Raw genomic sequence first — 21,801 nt, 5'->3', positions numbered from 1 at the left:
TTTGTGGGTTTGGATAAATGTATAATGACAGGTATCTACAACTGTAGTATCATACAAAATAGTTTCACCACCCTAAAAACCTTTGTCCCACCAACTCATTCCTCCCTCCCCACAACCCCTAATCTTTTTACTGTCTCCATAGTTCTACATTTTCTAGGATGTCAGATAACTGGAATCAGACACTATGCAGCCTATTCAGACTAGCTTCCTTCACCACTAGTAATATACATTAAAGGTTCCTCCATGTTTTTTCATGGCTTTAATAGCTCATGTCATTAGTGCTGAATAATAATCAATTTTCTAGGTACATCAGTTTTATTTATCCATTCACCTACTGAAGGACATCTTGATTGCTTCCAAGTTTTGGCAATTATCAATAAAGATGTGGTAAACATCCATGTGCAGGCTTTTGTGTGGACCTAAGTTTTCAATTCCTTTGGGTAAATACCAAGGAGTGTAACTGCTTGATCCCATGGTTAAGAGTATGTTTAGTTTTGTAAGAAACTGCCAAACAATCTTCCAAAAGTGGTTGTACCATTTTGCATTCCCATCAGCAATGAATGAGGGTTCCTGCTGCTTTGCATCCTCATCAGCATTTGGTGTGTCACTGTTTTGGATTTTGGTCACTCTCATAGTGACATCTCATTGTTTTAACTTGCAATTCCCGAATGATATATATGTTATATATATCATTATATATATATGTGTGATATATATATATATATATATCTTTTCACATATTTATTTGCCATTTGGCCCATTTTTTTTTTTTTTAAGTAGGCTCCACATTGGGTATGGACCCCAAAGTGGGGCTTGAACTCATGACCCTGAGATCAAGACCTGAGCTGAGGTCAAGAGTCGCCCATGCTTAGGGGCGCCTGGGTGGCTCAGTTGGTTAAGTGACTGCCTTCAGCTCAGGTCATGATCCTGGAGTCCCGGGATTCACGGGATCGAGTCCCACATCGTGCTCCCTACTCAGCAGGGAGTCTCCTTCTCCCTCTGACCCTCCTCCCTCTCATGCTCTCTGTCTCTCGTTCTCTCTCTCTCAAATAAATGAAATCTTAAAAAAAAAAAAGAGTCGTATGCTTAACTGACTGAGCCACCCAGGTGCCCCCTTTGGCCTATTTTTTAAGCAGGTATTTTTTTTCTTTGCTAAGGATATGATAGGGAAACATTCTGCAGATAACCACAAATAAAACTTCATTTGAAGAGCTCTAGAAGGCTTTATACCGACTGGTATCAATACCAATGGACCTTAAAATGTATGCATACCTGAAACAGAGCCTTTAAAAACCAATGTGCCTGATGCATTTGTTAAATCTTTTATTAGTAAATTAAACACTACTTCTTCTCCTCACTACCACTTCTGTTTTGTAAGTTTCTTTAGGTAGAAATTTTCCTTCTACTTTAAAAAAATGAATTATTGCCATATACAACATAGATGAAACTTGAGAGTATTGTGCTAAGTGAAATAAGACAGAGAAAAACAAATATCATATGATCTCACTTATATGTTACAGTTTCTTTGCTGGCTCTTGAGTTGTATGAGCTCTTTTATATATTTTGGATATTGACCCCTTATTAAAATCTGCAACTTTGTTGGATCTTCTGGGAAATTAGGAAAATCCATTAATTTTTCCAAAAGGTTTTTATCTCTCCTTTTCTTCTCATGTCCCTTCTATCAGTTTCTCAAAGAAACACATCCTGCATGCTAGCCTTGTGGAGAATAAACATAGTGAGATCCTGATCTTAAGGAAATTATAATTATATTGGTGGACATAAAAGGTGTAAATAGAGGGGAACCTGGGTGGTGCAGTCGGTTAAGTGTCTGACTTTTGGTTTTGGCTCAGGCCATGATCTCAGGTCATGGGATTGAGTCCCATGTCCAGCTCCATGTGGATTCTGCTTGGGATTCTCTCTCCTTTTCCCTCTGCCCGCCCCCGCCCCCCACCAACTGCCACTCTCACACATGCACTCTCCCTCTGTCTCTCAAATAAATACATATTTAAAAAAAAAAAAAAAAGGCTTAAATAGAGGAGATAAGGGGAGCCTGGGTGGCGCAGTTGGTTAAGCGTCTGCCTTCAGCTCAGGTCATGATCCCAGGGTCCTGGGATCGAGCCCCGCATCGGCTCCCTGCTCAGCGGGAAGCCTGCTTTTCCCTCTCCCACTCCCCCTGCTTGTGTTCCCTCTCTCGCTGTCTCTCCCTGTCAAATAAATAAAATCTTAAAAAAAAAATAGAGGAAATAAGGCTAAAAGTGTTGGCTGGACCTAAAACATGAAGGCCGTGTATACCAGCTGTTAACACTCTTCCCCTTAAGTCTTATTTTAAAAACTGAGCTATAACCAACATACAACACTTATTAGTTACAGGTGTACCACATAATGATTAAACATGTGTATATATAGTTGACCCTTGAAAAACACATGGGTTAAGCATACTGACCCTTGTGGAGCTCAAAATCCATGTATAATTTTGACTCCCCCAAAACTTAACTACTAATAGCCTACTGTTAACCGTAAGCCTTACCGACATGAACAGTCAATGAACGCATACTTTATATGTATTATATACTGTATTCTTATAATATCTCTTTCTTTTCTTTTCTTATTTCTACCTATGTGGTTTGTCTGCAAATTTTTCACATTCAAAATCTCCAAATTTTTTTCCAATGTTTGCTGAAAAAAATCCATGTAGGGACGCCTGGGTGGCTCAGTTGGTTAAGCATCTGCCTTCAGCTCAGGTCATGATCCCGGGGGTCTTACAATTGAGTCCCACGTTGGGGGTCCTTGCTCAGCAGGGAGCATGCTTCTCCCTCTGCCTGCTGCTCCCCCCGCTTATACTCTCTCTGACAAATAAATAAATAATATTTTAAAAAAGAAAAAATCCATGTAGAAGCGGACTTGCAAAGCTCAAACTCATGTTGTTCAACTGTAAACTACATTGTAAAATTATCACAGTTGTCTAGTTAACTTCCATCACCAGTTACAATTTTTTTGTGTGTGTGATGAGGACATTTAAGATCTACTCCTTCAGCAACCTGTGAATATACACTACAATATTAACCCTAGTCACAATACTGTACATTACACCCCCAGGACATTTTTTTTTCTAACTGCAAATGTGACCTTTTGATTACTTTCACCCATTTTACCTCTCCCGCATCCTTTGCAACCACCAATCTGTTCTCTATATCCATGAGTTCATTTTTTTTTAAAGATTTCACATGTGAGATTATATGGTATTTGTCTTTCTCTGATTTTTTTTTAAAAGATTTTATTTATTTGACAGAGAGAGACACAGCGAGAGAGGGAACATAAGCAGGGGGAGTGGGAGAGGGAGAAGCAGGCTCCCCAGTGAGCAAGGAGCCCGATGCGGGGCTCGACCCCAGGACCCTGGGATCATGACCTAAGCCGAAAGCAGACGCTTAACAACTGAGCCACCCAGTCGCCTTCTCTGATTTGATGTAGCGTAATGCCCTCAAGGTCCATCCATATTGTCACAAATAGCAAGATTTCATTCTTTATGGCTGAATAATATTCCAGTGTGTGCGCGTGCACACACAGACACACACTTTTTAAAAAAGATTATTTATTTGAGAGAGAGAATGAGAGAGAGAGAGAGAGAGAGCACATGAGAGGGGGGAGGGTCAGAGGGAGAAGCAGGCTCCCCGCTGAGCAGGGAGCCCGATGCAGGACTCGATCCTGGGACTCCAGGATCATGACCTGAGCCGAAGGCAGTCGCTTAACCAACTGAGCCACCCAGGTGCCCCCCACACACTTTCTTTATCCATCCATCCATCCATGAATGGAGACTTAGGTTGCTTCCACATCTTGGCTACTGTAAATAATGCTATGAATACCTGGTGCACACATCTCTTTAAGTTAATGTTTTTGTTTCCTTTAGATAAATAATCAGAAGTGGAATGGCGGATCATATAGTTCCATTTTTAATTTTTTGAGGAATCTCCCTATTGTTTCCCACAGTGGCTGCATCAATTTACATTTCCACCAACAGCGTATAAAGGTTCCTTTTTCTCCATAACCTCACCAACACTGGTAATTTCTTGTCTTTTTTATTTTTTTAAAGATTTTATTTATTTATTTGACAGAGAGACAGCAAGAGAGGGAACACAAGCAGGGGGCGTGGGAGAGGGAGAAGCAGGCTTCCCGCTGATCAGGGAGCCCGATGTGGGACTCGATCCCAGGACCCTGGGATCATGACCTGAGCCGAAGGCAGATGCTTAATGACTGAGCCACCCAGGCACCCCAATTTCTTGTCTTTTAAATAGTCATTCTAACAGGTGTGAGATGATATCTCATTGTGGTTTTGATTTGCACTTATCCAATGATTAGTGATGTTGAGCAGCTTTTCACATACCGGTTGGCCACATGTCTCTCTTTAGGAAAATGTCTATTCAGATCCTCTGCCCATTTTTAAATTGGATTCAGTTAGTAAGTTGTATGAGTTCTTTATCTATTTTGGATATTAACCCCTTATCAGATATATGATTTGCAAAATACATTTCCTCCCATTCTGTAGGTTACCTTTTCTTTTGTTGATAGTTTCCCTTGCTATGCAGAAATTTTTTAGTTTGATGTAGTCTCACTTGTTTACTTTTGCTTTTGTTGCCTTTGGTGTCAAATCCAAAAAAGTCGTTGCCAAGACCTATGTCAAGGAGCTCACTGCCTATGTTTTCTTCGAGTTTTATGGTTTCAGGTCTTACATTCAAGTCTTTCACCCATTTTGAGTTAATTTTTGTGTATGGCATAAGATAGCGGTAATTTTATTCTTTTGCATGTGGCTGTCCAGTTTTCCCAACAGCATTTATTGAAGAGATTGTCTTTGCCCCATTGTATATTTTTGGCTCCTCTGTTGTAAATTAATTGACCATATATGTGTGGATTTATTTCTGGGCTCTCTATTCTGCTGTACTGATCTGTGCGACTGTTTTTATTTTATGCCAAACTATTTTGATTACTACAGCTTTGTAGTATAGTTTGAAATCAGAAAGCATTATGTGTCAGCTTGGTTCTTCTTTCTTAAGATTGCTTTGGCTATTCAGGCTCTTTGTGGCTCCAATTTTAGGATTATTCATTTCTGTGAAAAATGCCATTGAAATTTTGATAAAGATAGCACTGAATTTGTAGATTGCTTTAGGTTGTTATTGTTTTAAGAGTTCTTTGTATATTTTGAGTAACAGTCCTGTATCAGATGTGTCTGACAAATATTTTCTTCCAGTCTGGTTTGTCTTCCTATTCTCTTGACAATGCCTTTTGCAGAGCAAAAGTTAATTTTAATCAAGCCCAGGTTACCAACTATATATTTCATGGATGGAGGTTTTGGGGTTTTATCTAAAAAGCCATTGCCAAACCTGAAGTTTTCTAGATTTTCTCCTAGTTGTTTAGTAGTTCTCATTTTACGTTTAGGTTGTGATCCATTTTGAGTTAGTTCTTGTGAAGGGTGTAAGGATTATGTCTAGGTTACTTTGCATGTGGATATCCAGTTGTTCCAATACCATTTGTTGAAAAGACTATCTTTTTCTTCACTGTATTGCCTTTGCTCATTTCTCAAATATCAGCTGACTATATTAGCGTAGGTCTACTGGGCACTCCAGTCTGTTCATCAATCTATTTGCCTATTCTTATTCCAATACCACAGTCTTAATTTTACTGTACCTTTATTAAGACTTGAAGTCAGGTAGTGTTAGTCCTCTGACTTTATTCTTCTCTTCAATATTGTGTTGGCTGTTCTGGATCTTTTGGCTGACATTTGTTGATGTTCACAAATTAACTTGTTGGGATTCTGATTGGTATTCTGAATCTATAGATCAGTTAAGAACAGACATTCTATCCAGGACCATGGGATATCTCTATTTAGTTTTCCTTTGATTTCTTTCATCAGTTTTGTAGTTCTCCCTATAGAAGTCTTGCATATATTTTGTTAAGATTTATACCTATTTCATTTTTATTGGTGCTAATGTAAATGTTGTATTTTAATTTTAATTGGAATTGTTAGTGGTACAGTAAAGCAACTGATATTAGTATATTAATCTTGTATTCTGCAACCTTGCTATAAATGCTTACTAGTCTGAATTTTTTGAGTAAATTCTTTTTTTTTATTTGACACACAGAGAGAGACAGCGAGAGAGGGAACACAAGCAGGGGGAGTATGAAAGGGAGAAGCAGGCTTCCCGCTGAGCAGGGAGCCCTATGTGGGGCTCGATCCCAGGACCCTGGGCTCATGACCTGAGCCGAAGGCAGACGCTTAATGACTGAGCCACTCAGGCGCCCCTTTTGTGTCAATTTTTTCAGATTTCCTACAAGACAATTACGTCATCTGTGAACAAAGACAATTTTACTTCTTCCTTCCCAATCTGTGTACTTTTTATTTCCATTTCTTGACCTATTGCATTATCTAGGACTTCCAGTACAATGTTCTACAAGAGTGGACATCCTCCTTTCCTTCCCTTATTCCTGATTTTTAAACCGCTCCCCCCGCAACTTCTGAATTTTAATAGGAAAGCTTCTAGTTTCTCACCACTAGGTATGTTAGGTGTAGGATTCTTTTAGCTTCTTTACCAAGCGGAAGAAGTTCCCTTCTATTTCTGGTTTTTGGAGGTATTTCTCACTTAGAATGTTTATGTACAAGTCTTTAGCATGCTTTTATTGTGGGTGGGAATATGATTTTGCTCCTTTAACTGGGATTTGACTTGGATCCTTTTTGTTACTCAGATTTATATTGACTTAGTTTTTCTGTACTTTTAGAGAGGAGGCATGATTTGAGTCTTTCTAGTTTGAAGGCTCTACGGTACTATATTTTTTAGTGAATAACTGTTAAAATGTGGACTGTGCAAACAAGAGCTGTTTATTTTTCTAAGGTTATTTTTAAAATTTTATTTATGAGAGAGAGAGCAAGTGAGTGAGCGAGCACAAGCAGGAGGAGCGGCAGGCCAGAGGGAGAAGCAGATTCCCCATTGAGTAGGGAGCCTGATGGGGGATTCAATCCCAAGAACCTGGGATCATGACCTGAGCTGAAGGCAGATGCTTAACCGACTGAGCCACCCAGGCGTCCCAAGAGCTGTTTATTTTTTTATTAAAGATTTTATTTATTTATTTGACAGAGAGAGACACAGCGAGAGAAAACACAAGCAGGGGGAGTGGGAGAGGGATGCGGGGCTCAATCCCAGGACCCCAGGATCACGACCCGAGCAGAAGGCAGACGCTTAACGACTGAGCCACACAGGCGCCCCCCAAGGGCTGTTCAAATTTAGCACCAAATATGCTTAGAACTTTATGACCAATTGTTTCTTTCAGGAGTTACAAAGGAAGTTATTTAATAACCATTATATTGTTCCTAAAAGGAAAAGAAATACATCCTGGATTTAATGGGACTAGTTTCACTCTTATTCCAAACACTTCATTTAATGTGGCACTCCCCACCCCAGATCTGTATTTTGATTGTCCCACTCAATTGGGATTGTATAGAGTTCCTTTTCAGCGTGCACCTTTGTCCTGGGTACTCTGCTGGTTAAGAATTTTCTTGAACCAACTGCTCTGGTCCCTTCAGACCCAAGCAGGCATCCTCTGTACAACAGTTTTGGCTGTTGTTCTCAACCTGGTACACTCAACTTCCAAGTGAGTACTTGTTTTAGAGTTCTGAGATCGATCAGATGCTCCATGGCTTCCTCTGAAACAGAAGGGGATACCATGAAGGTATTGTGGCTATTGGCAGTTTATTTCTACCCACCTTTTGTTTCAGGGCTCACAGGGATACCTAATTTTTTGGTAAAGTTGCCCAAGGTTTTTCTGTTTTTGTTTTCTAAAGTAAGCTCTCTGCTCAATGTGCGGCTTGATCTCACGACCCCAAGTTCAAGAGTCACATGCTCCACTGACTGAGGCAGCCAGATGCCAACGTTTTTGTTTTTGAGTTGCCCAAGGTTTTGTTTTGTTATCATGACTGCTCTATGTGTTCTTATGGGGAATATGAGAAATATTCATTAGTATTATTTCAGAATCTCTGCCAGGTTAAGTTTTGAATGTAGGAGCAGGTAAAAGTTATAGGGGGCACCATCTCTTCCAGTAACTGCTTTTCACCAAGTTGTTCTCTTTATCAATCTTTAGCACACAGTATGTTAAGAACTTTGGCAAACTCCTTTCTCTCTCTGAGCCTCACAGCAGATCATGGAGGCTGCCCAAGCTCTGATTGATGAATTGATAATCAGGGTAGTTTCCAAGCAAAGGGCCTACTCCTTTTGGACAATCATGCATTTTATTAACTTCAGGGTGATCTCTGTTTAATTAAACAGAAACCTGCACCATAAAACTGATGCTGAAACACTGCAATAGGCCTCAATTGCTCATCTTTACATGTATCTTTAAAAAGCATCTGACTTGCTTTTAAAGATTTTTTTTTTTTAATTTATTTGAGAGAGAGAGAATGAGAGACAGAGAGCATGAGAGAGAGGAGGGTCAGAGGGAGAAGCAGACTCCCTGCTGAGCAGGAAGCCCGATGTGGGACTCGATCCCGGGACTCCAGGATCATGACCTGAGCTGAAGGCAGTCGCTTAACCAACTGAGGCACCCAGGCGCCCCCTTGCATCTGACTTGCTTTTATCACAGAATTATGAGACCAAATAAGGCACTGTATATGAAAATGCTTTCTAACAAGGACCAGGCACCTACTGACTCCAGGCAGAATCCAGCTGTGGCTGGTGGAAGGTTATCTAGGTATTCCAGTTTAGAAAAGGATCTTCTAAGAAAAAAAAATTTTTTTTTTAAGGAAAGGAGCTTTTATTTTTTTTAAAGATTTTATGAGAGTGAGAGAGAGAGAGAGAGCATGAGAGAGAGAATGAGCAAGGAGGAAAGACAGAGGGAGAGGGAGAAACAGGCTATCCACCAAGCAGGGAGCCTGATGCGTGCCGGGCTCAATCCCAGGACCCTGGGATCATGACCTGAGCTGAAGGCAGATGTTTAACCGACTGAGCCACCCAGGCACCCCAGAAAAAAAAAATTTTTATTATGTCATCAACTAGTTACTTTCTAAGCTCCTTAAAGAAATGGATAGCATCTTCTCCATCTTTGAATCCCTCATGTGCTTATTAGCAAAATGAAGTCTATCATAGCCCTCAGTAAGTATTTGTCAAACAAATGTTAGAGCAAAATACTGCCATACCAATCCATCAGCAAGCACTGCTGTTTACTTGCAAAATGTATCCTGATTCCAACTATTTCACCTTATCCCTGTTTGTTACCATCTTAGCAGAAGCTGCCATTGTATTGCCCCCTACTTGAATAACTGCTATAGGTTCCCAACTGGTTTCCTGGCTTCTATTCATCTCTCCCAGGAGCAAAACAGTAATTTTTAAACACTAACCAACCAACAACAAACCATAAACTAGACCATGTCACTTCTGTGCCTAAAATCCTGCAGTGACTTTCCCACTGTATATTTTTGTAAATATTTGAGAGAGAGGGAGCACCAGCAGGGGGAGGGACAGAGGGAGAGGCAGACTCCCTACTGAGCAGGGAGTTGGCCGACGATGATGAGGGGCTGGGGCTCGATCCCAGGACCCTGGGATCATGACTTGAGCCGAAGGCAGATGCTTAACTGACTGAGCCACCCAGGCTCCCCTCCCACTGTATTTAGAACCCACATTCTTTTTTTTTTTTTTAAAGATTTTATTTATTTATTTGAGAGAGAGAGAGAGAATGAGAGACAGAGAGCATGAGAGGAGGAGGGTCAGAGGGAGAAGCAGACTCCCTGCCGAGCAGGGAGCCCAATGTGGGACTCGATCCCAGGACTCCAGGATCATGACCTGAGCCGAAGGCAGTCGCCTAACCAACTGAGCCACCCAGGCGCCCAGAACCCACATTCTTTAAACTAAACCCAAAAGGCTCTGTATCAGGAGCAGCAAACTACAGCCTGCAGGCCGTATCTGACTTGCCACATGTTTCTGTGAATATAATTTAATTGGAGCACAGGCAAGTAGGGCCTGTGGCTGTTTCTGTATCACAAGACAGAGCTGAGCAGTTGTGACAGAGACCATATGGCTTGTGAAGCCTAAATACTATCTGGCCCTTTACAGAAAACACTTTTGTTGACCCCTGCTCTATGTGATCTGATCCCCTACCTTCCTGGGTATTGGCTACCCCCTATCCCTGTCCCGGTCATTCACTATATCAAGTCTATTCCTGCACCTGCTCTTCTAATTCCCCAGCAATTATCTTTATTTATATTGACACATAACTGCCTCCTTATCATTGAGGTCTCTGCTTAAATGTCAACTCCTCAGAGACCTGTCCTAATCAACCAATCTAAAGTGTCCCTTCAACCTCCTTAGTTACGTCTCTGCTATGAAACAATAACATGGTAATGATGATTTGAAATCACCGACTGGTTTAGTTCTCACCCCACTCTAGAACATAAGCTCCATGAAACCTTATTTGCCTATCTCCATCTTCAAATTTTAACCAGCATAAACCCACCACCCAAAACAAATGCCTGGTAGTTTTTGAGTGGGAAAGAAGAGGGCCAATAAATAGCTGATGAATGAATGAGGCCAAGGTCAGGAACTCCAGTCCTGTTCAAATCAGTTTGTAACGTTTAGTTTCACTGTTGCTGAATGGCCTTGATACAGACCTGACTTGAATCATAAAAGCCTAAAGGAAGATCAATACATATTCCTGGTCCATTATGCACAAAACAACTCCACCAAGAGCATATGCCTCTTCAGGTAAGGGTAGCGGTAGGAAAACCAGGCAAGGCAAGGTCAGAGAATTGGACAAAGAAGTTCTCAACTTTATGATTATTATGGTTAAGAATTTTATTATCAAAATTATTACATCTCTTGTGAAAGTTCAAATGTTACAGCAAGGTGTAAACACTCCACTTGAGAAAGAAGTGATACTTCTTCCCTTCCAAGAGTTCCCCCCACCCCCCCGCCCCCACCCCCCCCAGAGGTCTGGTCTTGACAGCACCCTGCCCACACAGAGTGGCTGGGGTCTCTGCACGTGCCAGGCAGGGTGAGGGCCGCCTGCCCGCTGGCCTCTCCCCTTGGCTAAAGCCAAGGGGAGAATGCAAACCCCAGCCCAAATGGAGAGACATTTACATACGTTTTATATAATATACAAAGAAACCAGCATCCCAGGCAACATGATTTCCACTCCCAACGCTCTCCCAGACTGATGGGTTTATGGGGGAAACAACAAAAAGAAAAGTATTCTGCTGAGGTTTCAGCATTAAAAAAAAAAAAAAAATCTCCCCTCATTTGAGCAAACACCTGATTTCAATTTTGAAAAAGTGAAATTTTGTAACAGTCACACACAAAGAGAGAAGACTGTGCATATGATAGTTGTAGGAGAGGGTAGAAAAGAAGGGGATGCAAGAGGCTGGGGAAAAAAAGAAGAAAACAAATTGGAAGGAAGGAGGGAGACTCACAGTATTATCTTGTCCAAAAGAAAAGAAGTAAGGTCCACTGCAGCACCAGGGATTACACCTGTCATATATTTGCTACCCCTACCATGGTTATAACTGAATACAAAATTAGATAAATAAAAACACGCCGGATATTACAGTAAACAAGTGAAAGAAATAAGCTGGCAACCGTATGGAATTTAAAAAGATTGTGTACCCCACCTGGGCTGGCTCCAGGGCTCCTCCAGGGGCGTACAACAGGCACAATGCACTGATGGGGAGAAGCCAGTCTGCTCGCGTCTCTCATCCAGAACAGTGTTAGGTGTGTGGGTGGCTTTTTAACTCTCTCACCTGGGTCATTCTCAAATAAGCATCCCCCAAAGAAATGTGGGACATGCCCACACACAATCACAGTCCTGTCGGTGCCACTCCACAAATGTATCTTTCCACTCTTACCCTGCAGTCACAAGTGCGTGCTCCCTAATCATGGAGGTGGTCCTATTCATGGGATCATCAACTCCTGATTAACTGGGAGTAGAAAAAATAAAATTCAAAGAATTCCCAAAACACCTGGGATCCTTGCTAATCAAATTTATTGCCAACAGCTGATAAGTAGCAATGCAATTGGCCCATCTCACTTATTTCTCTTTTCTTTGCCTACTTCCTTTCTGGGTTACTGAGCTGTGAGACAGCTTGGGGAGGGGAGAAGGGTGGGAACAGCTTGGGGCTCAGACAATCTACTATGATCATCTGCTCCTGTGACCAGGAGCTCTTCTTCAGAGAGCCAGGCACCCCTCAGCCAGAGCACATTCCAAGTTTTGCCATCCCTGCCTATTTCTCAGTGATTTTAAGACAAAGGTAGGGAGTATTCTTGGTGGACACATCTTGGCCAGATACCTGCTTTGGGAATGGTTGTCACAGGGCAAACATTTCCATACCTACCTTCTTCTTAAGTGCATAAAAACCCTACTACTACTCAGATGGCTTGGGGCTCTGAGATTGGTTCTTTTCACTTTTTTTCCTCTGAAAAGAAAACTTTTTTTGGGGGGGAGGGTGTGTGTGTGTGTGTGTGTGTGTGTGTGTGTGTAAAAAGATGTCCCCACTGCACAAGTGACTACAGGCTACAGGCAAGGACAGGAGACAGAGGCTTCAACACGACTCATTGCACTTAGAACCGTTACTAACCGGAACACCATTTGCTTGTCAACAATGTACCCTTAACAGCAGGGAGAAACTTCTTTATAGTCTCTGCTTCAGACAAGATTTACATCTTTCTCCAAGGCCAGAGCCAGTCGCGACCACAAGTCTCGTTTCTTGTCGACCAGACCCAGTCCTCTGGCACCTTGTACCCTCTTCCCCAGCAATATGCTCGGCCTAGGTTCCAGAGGCAGCTGGAAGGAAGCAGCTATGGGCTCATTCAGTTCTGTTTGCCCAAATCCAGAAGCCCTAGGAAAGTCCTGTCTGAGTCTTGACTCCTGACCCTTGCAGCGGCTGGAGTCGGTACTGGTGTACACCCCCACTCCCACGGTGTGGGTAGTGCTGTGAATTGGAAACCGCAGATACCCTGGAGGTCTGGTAGGCAGCGGACTGCCCAGCACTGGGCAGACTGATAGTCCGTAAGTCTGATGGCAATGACGACCTAGAGTTCTGAGAGAAGGAGGTGGAACTCAGAGTTCCTGTGCTGGACTGGGAGACCGAGTCTGAGGTCGGCGAGTCTGAGGGGCCCTGTGGGGTAGGGCTAGCAGCACTAGAAGGGCAGCTCCTCCTCGGAAGATTGCTGCCAGTGCTGTTTCCAGAATGTGGCTGGCTGCTATAATACCCTGGTGTCCCCGTAAATGGGGCCAACGAGTCTGTGGATACAGGGTGGGCAGGGCTGGAATAGGACGTAGAAGAGAGGGAAGATTCTGAAGAACCGTGAGAGGGGGGATTTCCAGGTCTCAGTGCAGTAGTTCGATAACTGTATCCTGGAGATTGGGTGGGATGTCCTCTAAAGGGGGAGGAACTCTGCTGAAGGAGGCTTTGTGATTCTGTCCGTGGACTATCACACTGCAGGAGCTAGAAAGAGTCGGGAGGAAAAGCATAAGGAGGTGAAAAAGTCCCTATTTAAGCCATTTAGGCTTGTGAATATTTAAAATACCCTACTTTCTCTTCTTCTTCTTCTTCTTCTCCTCCTCCTTCTTCATCTTCTTCATCTTCTTAACCATTTGTTCTTTTTAGGATACCAAAGACAGTAAAATGGCTGTCTCTGATCACTTTATTTATTTTTTTGGCATGATTTATTACCTGAAGGTGAGCAGATGATGACTTATTTCCAAGGTTGCTGAAACTATATGCAAAGGCGGCATCTCAACTGCAAAGGATGGCCAGGATCACAAAATATTTGGAACCCAGAATATACTCCTATGCCCAGAGATGAGCAATTTCTCGTCTCACCTGGTAGCTGTATCTGGAAGGGCTGTAAACGGCTGCTCCTTTAGAGAGTGCTGAGCTCAGTGTCTCTGGGCCTTCTCCATCTGCAGGGTCTGGAAGATAATACAAAATCAACTTGGCTTCCTAGAGTAAGTGAGAAATAGCCATTGTTCATTCAAATCACCAATGCTATCACCAACCCACGCTTTCTTTCTAACAAATCAGGTGAGTGCAGCATGCCAGAGGGGCAAATGGAGTGGTTAATTATGGGCGATGTTTTTTTTTTTTTTTTTTAAGATTTTATTTATTTATTTGAGAGAGAGAGCACATGAGAAGGGGGAGGGTCAGAGGGAGAAGCAGACTCCCCGCCGAGCAGGGAGCCCGATGCGGGACTCGATCCCGGGACTCCAGGATCATGACCTGAGCCGAAAGCAGTCGCTTAACCAACTGAGCCACCCAGGCGCCCCATATGGGCGATGTTTTAAATGCCTGTCTGATTCCTGTCTCATTCTCTTCATCCTTCATCAAAATGGATTTCCAGGCCTTTGCAGAGAAGAGTTACAGAAGGTATCTCTTGGGAAAAAAGGGAGAGAGAGGGAGAGAGAGAAAGAGGGGGGACAGAGAGGTAGAGAGAGAGAAAGGGAGAGAGGGAGGGAGGGACAGAGAGAGAAAGAAAGAGAACACTTAATGGATGCAAGATCTTAGGAATGCTATAGCCCAGAACAGTGGAAGCAAGACTGACCTGGAACCTTCCCTCCAGTGGAGCCCAACTGCGTAAGAAACTGACTCACCTCAGTCCAGCATTTGGTGAGCACTTAGTATAGAGCCTGGCTCGTGTGTTCCTAAACCTGGCTGGCAGCAGAAGGCCATGGGCTCACCTGAGTCTTTTTCTGTGATGTTACTCTCCCACGTGGGAGAAGGCTCTCCTTTTTGGGCCACCCTCACACTGCTTCGGAGGACCTTGGGGATGCTCCCTCCTTCTCGGAGTCGTTCCACTGACGTGGGAACCATCCTGTAAAAGGAACAGGGTGCAAGTTTATGCCACAGGACTTCAGAGTCAAGAGTCTGGAACAAATGAAGCTCTGACGAAGGCTGTACAATGCATTCTCTTACAACATCCTCTTAGACATTATTTTCTTCAGGACCAATTTTAAACAAGGTATTTTCTCTTGCCTTAAACTATAGAAAAAAGTAATTTAAAGATGTCTGCATTTAACCCCTATTGTGAAATGCTAAATTTTTCTCTTCTGTGAAGTCATGGGCCTGGCACATAGTAGTAATTCAATAAATGCTCTATGGATTAATAAACATCACTCATTTGAGTCAGGTCTCTTCTTTCCCAGACTTCATTGCTTTAGTTCAAGATCTCTCATTTGATGCTCAATACTTGTAATTTATTATTTATTTACTTACAGTGTTACTTATCTACTTGTGGTCTCCCCTAACCAGATAAGTCCTTTCAGAATATGTCTTATCTTTCTGTACATGCTAGCTGTGCGCAACTGAGACTTCTGTTGTAATTTAAGTGGAACTGATCTGAACTCCTGACTTACCTTTCATACGAAATGAAAAAATAGAAGAGGCAGTTTTAGTGCCCAGCAAATAAAATAGCTCATCTGTGTGTGTCCCCAACTATATGGCGTCCAAAGTGCTGTTGTTCTGCAGGTTCGGTGGCAATCCTTTGCTTCTGTAAAGCTGAGGGCGTTGTAGGAGGGGTCGTGGCTGATACTATTAAATCAGCTGCACAGCATGGATGGCACTCTTGGCTGCCTTTCTCAGATAAGTGTTCCCATACATTTTAGGTAAAACTGGGAATGATTCTACATGTATACTTCCCTCTTGAATTTAATTATTTCAGCATCAAACATAAACTTACCACCTACTGCTGATATTCTCTTGAGGTCTGCAGTGAGATGAAGTGCCTCTGGAATCTGATGGGCTTACCGCCTCCATATGGGACACAGAGGAATGAGATGGGGAGAATTTTTTGTGAGGGGAAGATGGAGTTCGGATTGAGGATCCCTGCACACCATGGGCACCAGTGTCAGAAAGTGAGTTGCTGCTGCCTTGCCCAGCTCCTGCAGACTTGCTTTTGCTCTGTGCAGAGTCACCTCCCCCACCAGCCGAATTCTCCTTGGCTTCTTGTTTCCGTTTTCGGTACTCCAGGAGGGATACCTGGGAGGGAAACAAGAAGCAGAACTCTAGCTAGACATCGTCAGTGGATCACTAGCAATAGAGAAAGAAGACGGAACCCTCATAAATCGCTAGCCTGCCATGCAAACAAAGCAGGCACCAACACTAGCAACCCTTCCTTGAGATGTGAGAGATCTGAGCACAGCTACATACTTAAATCAGTCAGAAATTGGTAAGGAGAAGAAAATACGCTAGGAGATGACATTTTTGAAGAACAGTGTTCACCAGCAGACCTCAATCTTTTTTCTGCCTTCAGAAAACTGAGATCACAGTGACCCAGTAACAGAAGCGTGCTACCAGCTGTTAGCTACAATGGTAACACCTAGAAAAGGGAAAGGGGAGTTGGAGCTGTGTAGTTTGAAAAGGTCTTCCAGGTGATCTAACAGCTCTTTCCCAATCCCTAAGAATCCCCAGAGTCAGTTGTTTAAAAAAAAAAAAAAAAAAGAGAGACAGACAAGAAAAAAACAACAGAAAAAGCCAACGCTTCAGGGCTCTTAGATGTGTTCAATTTTTCAAGATACATGGAGGGATTTATTACTGTTTCTGTCTTACACACAGGGAAACTAGTGTAAAAAGAGAAAAGAATGATTTGCAGTTTATATTGCAGCAAGCTAGTCTAGGAAATGTACACTTGGAAACTTTTCCCCAGCTCTGCCTCATTCTCTCTTGATTGCCAAAACACAGCTCTCCTCCCTGGCCTGCCCAGCGTACCTCCTCACTGCTGTTACAGCGCACTGCCTACACTGGCTGTCAACCTGTTACAGTGTCTTGATTTTTCCTCCACTAAACTGTATGTTCTACCAGGGCGAAGACCAAATTTTTCTGGCTTTTCATCTTTAAAATCCAGCACAGCACCTGACCGACAGCAGGTACTCAACAATTCTCAAATAACAAATCATGATTTCAATCACTGTTGTACATAATAAATGAAACCAGAAATCCAAAGACATTTTAATTTTTGCTCCTGATGGTCAATGCTGTTCATACACAGTCTTCTAAACCCACTGCTATCTTATTCCAAGTTATCTGCCAGTGTTTCTGCCTTTTATTCCCTCAGAGCTCTCATTTTTCTGTTCAAATGTAAAATATAACCAAAATGTAAAGTAGTACCATCTTGTGTATGCATTTTCCATACGCAGTCTTGGACGAGAATTCATAATAATAAATTCTGGTAATGTATTTCATTGAAATGCAAGTATCAAAAGTCACTAGGCTACATTTCAACGAGACTACTACCGATATCCTGCAATTGTGTGAGACTGTCACACACATAGAACATTTAACATCTCTAGCCCTGCACAATAAATGGAAGTTGCCGTGGCAACCCAAAATACTCCCATGCATTTTCAAATGCCCCTAGTTGAAACCCACTGACATAAAAAGCACATTTTGGGCTTTGTAATTTCTTGAACAGGCATTACTTACAAGTTAAGTCCCAACCTGTGGCCAGCAATCTATGGCCTGGCCCTGTTCCAACCATCTCTTACCATACTCTCCGCTCCTGACTCTCCCCACCTTTCACCAGGTACTACAGCAGCATTCAACTGTTTGCAACCACACTGCATCCCTGTTGCCCACTCAATGGAGTGTCACACAGCTAAGAGTTCTGCTCTCTCTTCCGTAACATCCTTACCCTTGTTTGTTGGCAGACTGCTTCCTACTTACCGTATGAGATCAGCTAAATCAGTGAGTGACCTGTCATCTCTCACTCCACCACCTCTCAACTAGCTAGGAGCCTCTTGTTTGTTCTCAATGTACCCTCCACATATATGAGCAGGCCAGGTTGTGGCTAAGGTGTTCTTACTATATGTGAAGAACTCCTCTGGAGCATCCACTGCCACTGTAATTAATTACTTATTAATATAATTATCTGCTTACCTCAGTCTCACTTGCTTTAAGCTCCATTAGGGCAGAACTTAGGAAGCAATATATAGCACAATGGCAGTAAGAGCATGAAATCAGGAATCAGACCTGGGCACTTTCCTGGCTCTTCCATTTACTAGCTATGTGACCATGGGCAAGTCACTCAACTTGCCTTAGTTTCTTCATCTGCAAAATGGGAAATTACCCATCTTACAGGATTACTGTGAGGATATAATGCTAAGAAAACACTTAACACATGGGAAGTGCTAAATAATACAATTAGCATTATTCTTTTTCATTGTTCTATCCTTTGATTGCATAGCATGTGTACAGCACATACATGGCAGGCATTTAAATTTGCTGAAAATTTGTAACATTCATCAAATTGTATTAAAACAGTCTTGTCTAAAAAAACAAAACAAAACAAAACAGTGGTGCCTGGGTGGCTCAGTTGGTTAAGTGTCTGCCTTTAGCTCAGGTCATGATCCCGGAGTCCTAGGAGTGAGCCCTGCTTCTGGCTCCCTCCTCAGCGGGGAGTCTGCTTCTCCCTCTCCCTCTGTCCCTCCCCTTGTGCATGCCCCCCCCACCCTGTCTCTCAAATAAATAAAATCTTTAAAACAAAACAGTCTTGGCTTTCACAAGACATGGCAGAGATCACGTCTTATGTCTCTGTTTTCCTCACACAGAAAATGGTGCTGAACACATGGTGGTTCACTCAATAAATATCTACTGACTTGCTTAGTTAATATGCTTCAAAAGGGCCTATATAAGGTAGAACACTTACCTTTTTCCTCTGCGGTGGGTTCTGGGGGGCAGATGGGACTCCTTCACAAGCCCTTTCACCACCAGGTGACATGGATCCACGAGAGAGGTCTTTCATAAAACCATGTTCATATCTGCTGGGAAACCCTTCTGCAGGGGAACAATATCCCCCGTCCAAATGTAAAGGCTTCCTATCCCCTACTAGGGGAGACCCTCGATATAATCCATCTGCTCGAGGCATAGCGTTCAATGGGGAGTAGGCGTACATTAAGTTAAACTCTGTCCGAAATGCCTGGTCCGAGTTCCTTGCAAGGGTCTGATGTCCATCTCCACTCCTGCTTGAAAAGCCAGTCTCAGAGGGGGTTCCGATAGAGGGATGAGGAGCCAGGTCAGAAGGACCTGAGTTGATCAGGGAAGGTCTGTCAGCACAGCTGTTAGTGTTGGAGTCAAGGTAGCCTACTTTTGTCAAGTCCAGGTCTTTCCGGTGACAAAGCTGAAAGAATAAAAATCAACAGAGACATGGAGGAGGAGGTGGGGGAAGGAAAAAGTCAAAGCGCAGAAAGGAAGGGAAATGAGAGGGGCACAGGTGAAAGGTAAGAGGGATGGGGTAAGAAGGATGGAAGTACAAGAAAGCCATTAACATCTGTAAAAGTCCCATGGAGCAATAGTATATACAGGCCAGATTACTATAGAATGCCGGCCTTTCACAAATTGCTTTAAAGTTTTCTGGATGAGAAGTCTGGGAAAATCAGAATTAAACAATTGGCTAAATGTGACTATTTTGCCTGCTTAGCCTTTCATCAGGTTTGCTGAGTCACCTTGTATGACATTAAGGGACTGGAAGTATAATCAGGGATTTACCTGAGCCCCATGTATGCTACAGAGGTGAGACTGGTGTCTTAAGATAACTGGCTTCTGGTGTTATTCATTTGTATTTAATACTGATGGAAGGTGGGAGGAGGGAAAAAGGGAAAGAGAGTAGTAAGTAGAAAGTCGGTATTTAAGTTACTGGTTTAGTAAAGGAAAATGGTATTAGTTAAAGACATCAACCAACCAGTTCTCTACTCACTTTCACTATTAAGTATGTGTGCTTCTCATAAAACTTTCTGGCCACTCAGTTCTTTATCCTCTGATGTATGTCCACATACCTCAAGACCACTAATGCCCATCACTGCATTCGAAATGCTGAATTGTGTCAAAAATAAACCATATCTACTCTTTGGTTATCATTACCTCCCAACGCCAAGATTTTCCACCACTAGGTCAACTATTACTGACTCTCTAGAAAGAATGGTACCAAAAATCCAGATGTCACACCATGATTTCCTTACAAGAGTAAAAAACACCCAGAAAACCTCTAGTGCACTAGAATACAACCTTTTTCGTTTCACACTGATCTATAAAATACTGATTCAGAGTTTTATCAACTATCACTAAGTTTAGCACTAATTTTTTAACTGGAAAGGGGTAGAGTTAACAGTTCATTTAATTTCTGAAAGGTTATGAGAGACTACAGCTTTCTCTTCAAGAGGAAAAAGGCTCCATGTGGATTCACAGAGTTAATCATTACTACATTTGTCCAAATCTTATAATAATTAAAAAACTCTAGCACTAAAATCTGAATTTTACATCTCCACAGCAGTAGGGTGCCTGAGAAAAACACTCAATTGGACATCCTAAGAGATACCACTTGTCTGCCACCACATCTCCACTACTACATAAGGAAGGCCTGTGTCATAGAAGCCATGGGCTGACTTAATTTCCTTGTATACCCAGTAAGGAGCTACAAAGAAAACGGAGAAAGCAGAGAGGCAGGACCCTCCCTTTTCTAAACAAGCTGTTCAGTCTATCAACCAAAGCCCCAAACATCCAGTTAAAACAGAGCTGTCAGATTAACCCTGAAACAAGACCTAAATCACTGCCTAACTTTTCCAGTATAAACTGATCCTTTCTCAGCCCAAGATAATAAATATCAAAAGAGCTCCTACCAACTTTTGATTTCAGTTTTCCTTATTTAACAAACACACCTTAGTTGTTACTTTCTTTACCAAGGTTCCCACATCTTCAGCTTGCTTTAAACTTGACTTCCAGATTCTATTCTTTAAAAGAACTCTTCAGCCCCCCTCCCCCAAACAACAAACCCCACCACACACACACACACACACACACACACCCCTTCATTTTCCTCCATCTACATTGAAAGTTCTGAGTGATCCAGTCACACATGGGAAGATTCATTCAACTTACAGCGACTGATTGGTTGCTCTTCAGCCTACTGCCCATTCATTCGGACCCCCCAGCCCTCCCACACACTCATGCACACTCACTCTCAGCCTCCAAGTGTGATTGAGATGGTGTGATAACTACCTCGGGTGACAGGGACTCGGGCCTATTCGCAGGGGAACTCTCAGGGGAGGATATGTTCTAGAGGAGGGAAAAGCATCTTGTTATTCATCTATCCGAAGTCAAGAAGCAAAACAAAACAAACAAAAAAATAAAATAAAAAGCAAGCATAGATGGTTAGCCACAACTTTTTGTGGTGGGGGCAGGGGGAGGGAAAAGAATGCACAGGGAAAATGTTTAACTGCAGAATTCATCTCAATGGACAGAATGACTGGTTAAAAATGCTTCCTGGTGTCCTTGAAAGCATTTAGGGATAAACCGTTTATAATGTTTCATGCTGTACGTAAACATCTTAAGCAGTTAACAAAAAATTTAGATTGGTGAAATTGTACACTATAATTTCATTTGAAATTCTGTTCTACATCTGATGACAGTTGAGCAGCCTATAGTATTTATTAATGATGGGTATCCTACCACTTATTCCTCCATAGGGGAATCTTTTTTTGTCCCACACTTCCTTCTGAAAGTCCTATTTCTCCATTCTCCTGAGTGGTTCAGGCTTGCCACCACTGTCCAGGCAAAGTGCTGAGCATGCTGGGGATGATGGGGCTAGGGAGATGGCCAGCTCCTCCTGAATAACAGTTACAGGAGACAGAATGAAATCTAGCTTATAGGCTAGATCGTTTATGGCATAATCTAACTGGATCTGAACATCCCTACGTACCAATGTTCTCTCAAATTAAAATCCCTTGTACTTCTGGGAATGGGGCGGGGCGGTGTGGGGTGGGGAGCAGAGGGGAACATTTTTTTTTTTTTTT

General features: G+C 42.5%; 1 protein-coding gene across 22 annotated transcripts in view; it reads right to left on the bottom strand.

The window, feature by feature from the left end:
- Positions 1-5,378: 5,378 nt before the first annotated feature.
- SETD5 (SET domain containing 5) overlaps positions 5,379-21,801 on the bottom strand; it is an 88,168-nt gene continuing 71,745 nt past the window's right edge. For 16 of the 22 annotated variants that reach the window (XM_081821426.1, XM_081821421.1, XM_081821401.1 and 13 more), the window contains 6 exons: positions 21,008-21,064; positions 18,663-19,133; positions 15,699-15,997; positions 14,701-14,834; positions 13,847-13,935; positions 5,379-13,468 (listed from right to left, as the gene is read on the bottom strand). In XM_081821426.1, the coding sequence (XP_081677552.1) occupies positions 12,860-13,468; positions 13,847-13,935; positions 14,701-14,834; positions 15,699-15,997; positions 18,663-19,133; positions 21,008-21,064 (1,659 nt within the window). In that variant the 3' untranslated portion in view covers positions 5,379-12,859. The remainder of the gene's footprint in view (positions 13,469-13,846; positions 13,936-14,700; positions 14,835-15,698; positions 15,998-18,662; positions 19,134-21,007; positions 21,065-21,801) is intronic. The other 6 variants (XM_081821464.1, XM_081821518.1, XM_081821479.1 and 3 more) reach the window with 1 other exon arrangement.

This window comes from Leptonychotes weddellii, chromosome 1, assembly GCF_054177405.1.
Source record: "Leptonychotes weddellii isolate Sample4059 chromosome 1, ASM5417740v2, whole genome shotgun sequence".
Lineage (NCBI taxonomy): Eukaryota > Metazoa > Chordata > Mammalia > Carnivora > Phocidae > Leptonychotes > Leptonychotes weddellii.
This window is presented reverse-complemented; position numbering and strand designations above follow the sequence as displayed.